The sequence below is a fragment of the Cimex lectularius genome, unplaced genomic scaffold (genome assembly GCF_000648675.2).
Source record: "Cimex lectularius strain Harlan isolate CLEC.00 unplaced genomic scaffold, Clec_2.1 scaffold347, whole genome shotgun sequence".
NCBI lineage: Eukaryota > Metazoa > Arthropoda > Insecta > Hemiptera > Cimicidae > Cimex > Cimex lectularius.
Window position 1 is genome coordinate 226,373 of NW_019392883.1, and position 11,457 is coordinate 237,829.

Sequence of the window (11,457 nt, forward strand, 5' to 3'; positions counted from 1 at the left end):
ACTTTAGCTATCGTGAAAAAGGAGGGATAATTCAAAAGGTGGGGTTGAGAAGGGAAGTTAGTGTCCGAGTTGATTGAGGTCACGATAGCTCAAGTGGTAGAGCAGCGGCGTTTGTAGCCGAAGATCGTGGTTCCGAATCCCGCTCATGACACTGACATTTTATCTCAACTAAAAACCGCAATTAAAAATTTTGTTTACATCACTTTTTATTTAATTAGATATTTACAAATTGCCACACGAATTATTATTCTTATTAATATATTAGTAATTCAACGTAAACAACGTAAGAAAGATAATAGAAGATAATTCATTTGTCGCCGAGAATCAAATAGATTACGCGGCATTTGAAAAATGGAAAAAAAGAGGGAAAATTCAAAAGGTGGAGTTGAGATGGGAAGTTAGTGTCCGAGTGGATCGAGGTTACGATTGCTCAAGTGGTACAGCAGCGGCGTTTCTAGCCGAAGATCGTGGGTCGGAATCCCGCTCATGACACTGACTTTTTTATCTCAAATAATAACCTTAATTAATTGAAATATATTAATTGGTCAAGCCGACCGCGAAAACTAGTGAATGTCTTTATATTTTTTATGTTCTACAGTTAACGCATGTATATACAGAGTTCTACATTTAATTTTGAATTTCTAAACATGTGTGACTTGAATTTACGATTTTTGACAACAGTCGAGTTTAATTCCGTGTTGTATATATTCTATAAATATGTTTCATTGATTTGCACAAAAATTTTAAAATCAAGTATTTCTGTATATCTATCTAAGTAGTCATAAACCATGCGAATAACCTTCTATCAATCGACTCCATCGTTGCCATTTTTCTTAGATTCAAATAAATATTTTTACAACATATCCCTGCTTTGGAATATCACACTTGTCAACTATTGTAGAAAAATCTCGGCGGTTGTTTAATATTATGTTATTTATGTTACTACTCTAATACTGCAGTTTAAATTACCTCCAATATAATTTTATCTTAAAAGACACGTATAAAACCAATTGTCTCAATATCTAAAAAATCATTAATTAACGGTCACTAAATACAACACCTTCTTAGATTACATGAACCTTACCTTAAAATCTAAATAAACTTTTATTACAACAAAACTTTCCTGAGAACTAATGTTCATCTATGCTTCTGAATTCCGACCATGTTGAAAATCTCCGCTTCCAAGAAAATGTGGAGCACCTAATCAACTAAGTTGGGTTGGTACACTGCCGCCTTATTCGATGAAGGAAGGAATTGATTATTTTCTAAAGATCCGGCCAGGCTGTAGGGATATCCGCCACCACGCACCGTCACACTCGTCTCCCTCATCATCTGTACCGCTCACTCACCTACCCTAATTCTCAGCCTATCCTAGGCCATATTAATTTGAGATTGACACACTGCCAACTTTAGTTCAGGAGGCGTAACCAGTTAAATAATAATGAATACAAATTTGGGTACGAACGTAACAGTACGTGTGATCTTTATTTTAAAAATACTTACAACTATCAGGTAAACTAGGTTAAATTCATTCCAGTATGTCCAAAATGGAAGTTAGCATGGAAGCTTATCAAGAGTAAACATGGCAATACAAAGCAATTCTGAGAGCAGAACAACATAGGAATGTTTTATGTAGCTAGAAGACAGCTAGTAAGTTTCACATTATTTGTGAAAGATAATTTTAGACTTTCAACTCAGATATACTTACATCAAATTTTTTACTATTATAAGGGACGTGTGGTGATTAGTGACCATTAGTCGATGATTATTCGGAAATCGTGAGATGCGGTCTGGTGTGATGTAGGTTTCAGAAAAACATTTTCCTTATCATGCCAACGTTTCGATCTTTATTAACATCATCTTCACGCACTCTCAACACGACACGCAAGAATGGCACACTTAAGCAGAAAACAATTTGAGCCCGGATGATGAAAATGTTTTTCTGAAACCTACATCACAACAGACCGCATCTCACGATTTCCGAATAATCATCGACTAATGGTCACTAATCACCACACATTTGATTAGAATACTGTTTTGTTTGAATGATTTTTTACAAAATTACGTTACAATAAAATATGTATTTATTTATGTAAAAAATATCATTTTTTCTGTTTTATTTTACATTGTATTGATTTTCGTTAGATTTGTATCTTTAGATATGAATCTGTATTATACTTTATTAAAGTCTGTATTATTATTATATTAATTATAGTCTTATTGGAAAGTATGCAACCCTTGCTAAAAGAATTTGATTTGATCTTTCATACTTTCATATTTATACTCTCTTCCTCCCTACGTTTCTATTTTTAAAACTAAATTAAAATGTTTTTCTGCCTCCCCTGCATTGTGACAAGCTGACAGATATCTTTAATAAAAGAATGAAATAAAAATTATGAAAGATACATTTTTTGTTTATGTCTCTCCCTCATTCACATCTTTTTTGCCTCTTCCTCTTACGTACACTCCTATTTAATACTCTCTTCGTCTCCCACGTTTACGTTGCTCATTTTTTTTTTCAAAAAATATTTTTATACATATACCAATTAAATTGTTATCATGGCTCAAGGCATTGTGACAAACTGTCAGCTATCTTTAACAAAGGACTCATATAAAAATAAAAACAACATAAAAATTACTACAGATCTAACGTACTCACACACACACTCTCTCTCTCTCTATCAATATCTCTCACCCTCTACTCTCTCTCTCTCTCTCTCTCTCTCTCTCTCTCTATCTATCTATCTCTCTCTCTCTGTCTCTCTGTCTCTCTCTCTCTCACTCTCTCTCTCTCTCTCTCTCTCTCTCTCTCTTTCTCTCTCTCGCTCTAACTATCTACCGATCTATGTTTCTACGTATGTAACTAGTTAAAAATAATCTCATTTTAAGTTGTCTGTACAGTAGAAGCGAACAGCCGTAAATACAATAAATATGACGTTCAAACCTGATCTTTTATATTTCGATTTCACTCTATGGCATGGTTTTACTATGCACATTATGAACGGAAGTAAGATATCTTAAATTTCTCTTGTATATTATTAACTAGCTTTATAAGCCAGCGTTGCCTGTTGATTGGAGCATATATAATATATAAATAAATTAATACAATTGAATGTTTGACATCAATAATTGTATTTACTCATGATATTAGATATTTACTTATGAAATATTATTTGTCACGAACACAGTGGATCAAGGTATAGCCTTGAAGAAGAAAGCAAATACAGTTGTTTCTGCCAAGTTGTCGACCTATTTTCATCATCAAGGCAAAACAATCTTAAATATGTCCAAGGAATGACATATTTCAGTTTTTTACTGGCGATCGCAAATCCCCTTGAAGACCGACGCAGTCCCAACATTGGACTCTTAGTTACGAGTACAAAGTTTCATCGATATCGGTTCAGCACATTTCGTTTATGTCATTAACTTACATACGAACATTCACTTATATATATGTAGATTTAATTAATTATTCTTTTTGTCACGAGCAGGATTCGAACTCAAAAAATTCGGTTCGATACACCGCTGCTCTAACCATTTGGAGGTATCGTGTCTGCGATCCACTCGAGCACCAACACCGCATCTCAACCTACATTCTTTCGAATTTGGCCTCTTTTTGCCATATTTTAAAATATCGCGCAATCAGCATTCGACTCTCAGGGATGTTGAAGTTGCCATGGGGAACTGTTAGCGAAGCAAGTATTTCTGTAATTATTATATTAACCCATTTATATCATTTTTTATTAGTTTATCTTTTTAATCTACAATTTGCTTGCATTGTATAATGTATAATTTTTTTAGCATTGTATAAATTCATTTTTGTAATCTAAGATTTTCTAGCATTGCATAAACTCATTTTTTAATCTAAAATTTTCTAGCAATACAAATTTATTTTTATAAATTAAAATTTTCTAGCATTGTATAAATTTATTTTTGTAATTTAAAACTTTCTAGCAATGTATAAAGCCATTTTTTTAATCTAAAATTTTCTAGCATTGTATAAACCAATTTTTTTAATCTAAAATTTTCTAGCATTGTATAAATTTATTTGTATAAATTAAAATTTTCTAGCATTGTACTCATTTTTTAATCTAAAATTTTCTACCAATGTACAAATTTATTTTTATAAATTAAAATTTTCTAGCGTTGTATAAACTAATTTTTTAATCTAAAATTTTCTAGCACTGTATAAATTTATTTTTTTAAACTACAATTTGCTTGCATTGTATAAATTATGATTTTTTTAATTTAATTTTTTTTTAGCATTGTATAAATTCATTTTTGGAATCTAAAATTTTTTAGGATTGTATAAACTCATTTTTTTAATCTAAAATTTTCTAGCATTGTATAAATTCATTTTTGTAATTTAAATTTTCTAGCATTGTATAAACTCATCTTTGTAATCTAAAATTTTCTAGCATTGTATAAATTTATTTTTATAAATTAAAATTTTCTAGCATTGTACTCATGTTTTCATCTAAAATTTTCTAGCATTGTATCAATTTATACTTTTTTCTCAACTCCTACATGTATTTGTCAAATATAAACAATGTTTTTAAATCCCAGGACATGAAGATGATCTCAATAAAGATCAAAACGTTGTCACGATGAAGAAAATGTTTTTCTAAAACCTACGTCACACCGGGCTGCATCTCACGATCTCCGATTAATCATTGATTAAAATAATTAGTACGGTCAAATATGTCTACTACATACATATCTGGATTTATATTAATATTGTTTATCATGGATAGGTAATCGTATAGATCATGAAAACTTAAAATCTCCTGATTTTTAAATTTTGTTTAATACGGCGTTAATAAGGAGAAAACTTATTAATAGGTATGAACGTTAATTGTATCGTTTTTGGTATAAATAATAAAAAACAAAAACAATTTATTCTGATTCTAAGTAATTTTCATGTACATTTTAATTTAAAATCTACTTTTTTTTAGGACGTACTTAAAACCTTCTTGTATAATAATTAATTCTGTTTTTGCGAATCCTACACTTATATTTTAATAATTAATTTTACAACAGTTTTTTTTAAAAAAAAATCCAAAAATTTTTCATTACGGTTAATAAATAAAATGTGCCTTAAAAGAGTTGTGCCCGAGAGCATCTCGCAATTTGCATAATGGACCCTTCCAATTTGTTGTGAAAATAACATATTCGGATTTTTGTACAGAAGAACGTTTGCGGCTATAATTTGGACTTGTTTTGGGCCAATTTTTTCCCGCCAACAGTGGGTAAATCAAGCGAAGGCAAACGGAGAGGAGCGATAAAGATAATAAATCTTATTCACAGGTCCTAAACACGGGCAATAAAATATATCCGTATCCCGATAAGGCGATCGTTGGCGTGGTGGTTTCCATACCCGGCTAACCCGAGGGGCACTGGTGCATAAAATCCGTGTAAAATCCACCTGGATTGTCGAAACGGTTCGTTTTCTGTGAGAATCGGAATCGTGGCCGGGAAGATCTTAATCAGGGCGATTCGTGAACAAAAGAGATATCATCAAGCGTTTAAAACAAATGACTAAATAACGGCCTAAACTGTGTATAAATGCTAGTTAATAGTTGCAAGTAAATATCGCGTAATTATGCACAAAAATCACTCATATTTTAGGTAAGTTTTTGTAATATTATTGATTGTATATTTCAGAAATTTAATTATCACAGTGAAACCTCTGATAAGAAGCTTCTATATTTAAAGAAAACATCCCTTTACAGGACAGTTACAGATGCAGCTTGGGAGAGTTTTCTATATATTTAACGTTTATTTAGAAATCGTGAGATGCGGACTGGTGTGATGTAGGTTTCAGAAAAACATTTTCTTTATCGTGCCAACGNTTTATCATAGCTGATACTTGCCACAGGTTGACTTTAAAACACAGAAAAGAAGTTCTTTCTTCTCACTAAGTCTCCGAACAAAACGGTTGGAGAATTAATGTAAAAAGAAGTTAATAAATCATATATTAGCAAAACACAACGAGGGGAATTTAAGAAGGTCGTGATGTCTTCGAAAACGCTCATCTAAAACGAGCCTAAATATAATATAAATAAACCATAAATATACATACACAGATGTGTGATATATGAGTTATAAGACGATGAAGACCTTTCATTACAAAACACAAGAGAATAAAAGTAGTACTGTCCTTTAACAAGAGTAATGTCATTTAATTTTTCCATGTATAACAGCCGTTTTTAGAAGCTAACCAATCAATCATCTTATAAATTATTAGCGTCAAGTATTTAATTGAAATAATTCCATTTTTTCTGCAAAATATTCCGACGAGGGTGTTTATGACGTATGAAATGTATCAAGTATCAATCAATAAAGTTATGAAAGGCAATTTCGAGGCAACTTGTTTTAAAACTTATACTGTAATAACTCTAACAAAACATTCCTGGAATGAAACAATGAAAATCCATTGAAGTTTTGATTGATTTTATTTTTAAGGTCTTCCATTGTTATGAAAAAGAATGAGGCCTTTTCGAATGAAGAACGCTGCATCCTGGTGGTGTAATTTTTGTTACAAAACGTCTGGCCAGTTTCCGCAAGGATGCGATGATTTTCTTCATTGACTAAACAGTCTTACACATCTTCTATTTTTTAGTAAACTCTTGTTTTTGGTACTCAAAGCAAACTATTGCCCTCATAGAATAAACATAAAGCATATATTCACTCTGGTTTCGCATGATATTTTATTTTTTTTACATGACGATGATATTTTAATCATTTTCTCTCACGGGCTGATGCGGAAATTATCAGGCTTTGTTTAATTCATTATGCTCAAACAATTTACTAGAAACATAAATACATTTCCATAATTATGTGCCTTGAGATGGAAGGGACCACAGTTGGTGAACGACCTTCTCTGACCAGTAAGCTACGACTCCAGAGGGAGACCAGGATGATTGGTAACGACCAGATTAGTTTTCCTATTTTGCCTACATGCTGGGAAATGAAATCTTAAAAGCCAACTCCTGCTACCGTCTTCCTATCCATTTTGCTTGGGTTGTACTACATAATATTTTTCAAGTCGTCTTTATCCAAATTTGGTTTTTGACTCCTACGTTATTTGACCGTAAATAGGTATCCCAACATTAAAATTTTGTTAAACGGAAACTAGTGGTTTGTTCATGTTTTGCATCCTTCCTTCTACTGGTTCATTCAAATGTACTGGTTATTCTGAGAGACCGAATTTGAATTCATAGAATAGAATAGTACTTAATTTACTAGTTCTTGAAATTGTTCTTTAATAAATAAAACATGTGGTGTTTAGTGACCGTTAGTGGATGATTATTTAGAAATCGTCCGGTCTGGTGTGATGTTTTCAGAAATATATTTTCTTTAACATGCCAACGTTTCAATCTTTATTGAGATCATCTTCAAGGCCTGGAATTTACAAACATTGTTTCAATTTAACAAAAACATGTAGGATGTGAAAAAAAGTGAATTTATGCATTGCAAAAAAATATTTTTTTAAATTCAATCAATTCTACTCACTCAAAGTGTCTTCTGCGTACGCGTTGATTGAATTTAAAAAAAAATTTTTTACACTTTTTTCAACATCCTACATGTATTTGTTAAACTTAAATCCCAGGCCCTGAAGATGATCTCAATAAAGATCGAAACGTTGGCACGATAAAGAAAATATTTTTCTGAAATCTACATCACACCAGACAGCACCTCACGATTTCCGAATAATCATCGACTAACGGTCACTAATTACCACACATTTACCTCAGATTTGCTTTAATTATAAAAGCCCGAAAATTATAATTATAAAAGTCGGGCAAGGTCTTTATTTTTTTAGAACATTTTCGATTAAATTATTAGCCTTGTTTTTGTTATTGTTTTATATTTAGCTATAATATTCGAATTGACCCCTGATAAACCTAATTTGAAAGAACCAAGTTGTGTAAGGCATTTATCTCTATGGACTATTTTTAATTAATTTATTAGCCTTGACCGTTAGTCAATGATTATTTGAAGATCATTAAATGAGGTCTGGTGTGATGTAGCTTTTTAGAAAAACATTTACTTTAACGTGCCTATGGCCTTGGGCTCGATAAAGAAAATGTTTTTCCCAAAATGTATGTCACAGCAGACCGCATCTCACGATCTCCGAATAATCATTTTTTATTATCTTGGAATTAGAATCGAATGAAATTTTATTGATTTTGTGTAGTAGGTAATGTTATAAAATGGCTCTTTTGAAAACGTATTTGTTATGATATAAAATTTTCTTCTTAAATTTGTTCAATTGGTTGTTATTTATTGTTTAAAATTATAAGCTTGCGTATATTTCGAAATCAAGAAACTAAGAAAACTTTTTCGTTAAATTTTTATTTTAGGCTAAGTGTGTCGATTTATTAGGACAATAAATACTTGCTAATAGCACATAGCTATTTTGATTTTTTTTTTCTATTTCCCACTTTAAATCACATTGAAATGTGATCGGAATGTAATGACTTCCTGGCAAAACCATACTCATGCAGTATCACGTTCTTTTCCAAATCGTTCAGGTGAAAATCTAGAAATTTTATGCTAACTATTGTTACACATACGTAATTTATTTAACTGCACGCAACGCCTTAAAAAAAGTCTTCATGTCATCACAGGCTTTGTTTACTTTTCTAAATGCAAAGTGAGATAAACAGAGATCAAAACTGGAAAAAAAAGCACAGTTTAGAAAAACGAGTTTGATGCTTTTCCACCATTGGATGTTCATAACAATGCCAATATAAAAATCCGAATGAAATATCAAACTAGGTCTAATGCTTTATTTGCTGAATCAAAAACATTACGATATATAAATAATTGAACTGTAAATAAACACAGATCAATTCTAAAAAAAAGCTATTTGATATGTCTGATATATTTTCTGTTTGTTTTAGGTCTGAATAATGAAATGTACATCAGATTACTGTGTACAAGCCTTCAACAACACATTGCAACATTCTGTTAATTATCATTGATTTTAAATGCGTTATTACAGAAAATAACATACTGTGTTTATTCACAGGTGTGCTTGCAACTTATTAGCCGCCATGTCACTTGCCAACTCGACAAAATTAACGAGAATGTTTATTTAGTGTTATCCGCTTTGTATTATCAAAGGCTATCAATTATTAAAGTGCCAGGTTTATTGATGGCTGAAATAGTACACAATATATCTTGTCAAAGAATTAATTGTTTTAACGCAGGAATCATGGTTGGCTGGGCAATTATTGTCAACACACATTTGGTAAATCATAAAATGTCAATGTTTTAATAAATATATACTGATTTTTCCCCGAAAAATCTCAGCTAGGTGTACAATGCGTGTGACATCTGTTTACAATGAACGCTCCCTCCTATCAAAACATTGCAAAATTTCATTTTAAGATGATGGTGCATCAACTCACAGTTCACATTATCGACGATCTGGACGAAAAGTAGAATTAATGGTGAAATGAACAGCATGACTGCACGAGTTTCATATCAACACGAGCTGACCTTCGAAGCCGGGTCGGATCATCTCAGCATACACACGAGTGTTTCTTCCGAGAACGGTAACACGTGAGAACTGAGGAGTTAGGAGCGACAGCGGGCCCACGGCCCAGCAGTAGTGGGGCATCCAAGGAGAGGTGGCCCCTTTAAGCATACGCCTGTTTTATGCTTCTATTATTAAATCAACCGCTTCCCCTGCCAACAATGCGATGACCAGCTGTAAAGAATCGTCACGTGCTGATTACTACTCGAAAGTCTTTCAAAACAATGATTTGTTGGGTATCATTTTTTCTCGTTGTTTTAACAATATATAACTGTTGATGGACAGAAAAATCAACTCGGCTAAAAATATTATTAGCCATGCCATTTTTTCAACTGCATAGTTAACGCGAGAAAAGGAGTACTCGTCATAAAACTTTCTTCCAAATATATTTTCGTCGTTTCCGAATATATGGTCTGCCTATCATCGCTGTTTCCTTTCAAAGACGTGACCTCACAGTCTTCAGTTTTGTGTTTGTTATTGAATTTTTTTGTCTCCCTGCTGTAAATTTGTTAAATGAGTAAAACCAAGAAAGAATCAAGGGTAAACATCACAGTTTGCTGTTCAAATTTATGTTTAGATAGATAATAAATATGCCATTAAGATTATATAGACAAATTGAATAGAGCTTAGTACATATAGCAATGTCTCTTAATCATTATCTTTCCCTCATACTCACTCTCTCACTCTCTCTCTCTCTCTCTCTCTCTCTCTCTCTCTCTCTCTCTCTCTCTCCCTATTCTTACTCTCTTTCCCTCTTGTCACTACAGCCTTTTTACGTGTAATGAATTTTTCTAGGGGAAACAAAATTTGATTAGAGTGATTATTGGGAAATCGTGACATGCGGTCTGGTATGATGTAGGTTTCAGAAAAACATTTTCTTTATCGTGCCAACGTTCCGATCTTTATTGAGATCATCTTCACGCACTCTCAACACGACACGCAAGAATGGCACACTTACGCAGAAAACAAACAATTTGAGCCCTGAAGATGATTTCAATAAAGATCGAAACGTTGGCACGACAAAGAAAATGTTTTTCTGAAACCTACATCACACCGACCGCATCTCACGATTTCCGAATAATCATCGACTGACGGTCACTAATCACCACACATTTGATTAGAATACTGTTCTGTTTGAATGATTTTTTACAAAATTACATTACAATAAAATATGTATTTATTTATGTAAAAAATATCATTTTTTCTGTGTTTTATTTTACATTGTATTGATTTTCTTTAGATATGTATCTTTAGATATGAATCTGTATTATACTTTATTAAAGTATATTAATTATAGTCTTATTGGAAAATATGCAACCCTTGCTAAAAGAATTTGATTTGATCTTAAATACTTTCATATTTATACTCTCTTCCTCCCTACGTTTCTATTTTTAAAACTAAATTAAAATGTTTTTCTGCCTCCCCTGCATTGTGACAAGCTGACAGATATCTTTAATAAGAGATCCAAATAAAAATTATGAAAGATACATTTTTTTGTTTAACACTCTCCCTCATTCACATCTTTTTTGCCTCTTCCTCTTACGTACAGTCCTAATTAATACTCTCTTCGTCCCCCACGTTTACGTTGCTCATTTTTTTTTCAAAAAATATTTTTATACATATACAAATTAAATCGTTATCATGGCTCAAGGCATGGTGACAAACTGTCAGGTATCTTTAATAAAGGACTCATATAAAAATAAAAACAACATAAAAATACTACAGATCTATCGTATTCACTCACACACACTCTCTCTCTCTATCAATCTCTCTCACTCTTTACTCTCGTTCTCTCTCTCTCTCTCTCTCTCTCTCTCTCTCTCTCTCTCTCCCTTTTCCTTTTCTATCCTATCTATTTACCTATCTTTCTATATATGTATAAATCTATCTTTCTTTCTACCTCTCACCCA

The 11,457-nt window shown here is 32.2% G+C and overlaps 1 protein-coding gene across 2 annotated transcripts in view; it reads right to left on the reverse strand.

The window, feature by feature from the left end:
- LOC106668050 (fibroblast growth factor receptor 3-like) overlaps positions 1–9,615 on the reverse strand; it is a 184,625-nt gene extending 175,010 nt beyond the window's left edge. The window contains exon 1 of one of the 2 annotated variants that reach the window (XM_014396459.2): positions 9,420–9,615. In XM_014396459.2, the coding sequence (XP_014251945.1) occupies positions 9,420–9,477 (58 nt within the window). In that variant the 5' untranslated portion in view covers positions 9,478–9,615. The remainder of the gene's footprint in view (positions 1–9,419) is intronic. The other variant, XM_014396458.2, reaches the window with a different exon arrangement.
- Between the last annotated feature and the right edge of the window lie 1,842 nt (positions 9,616–11,457).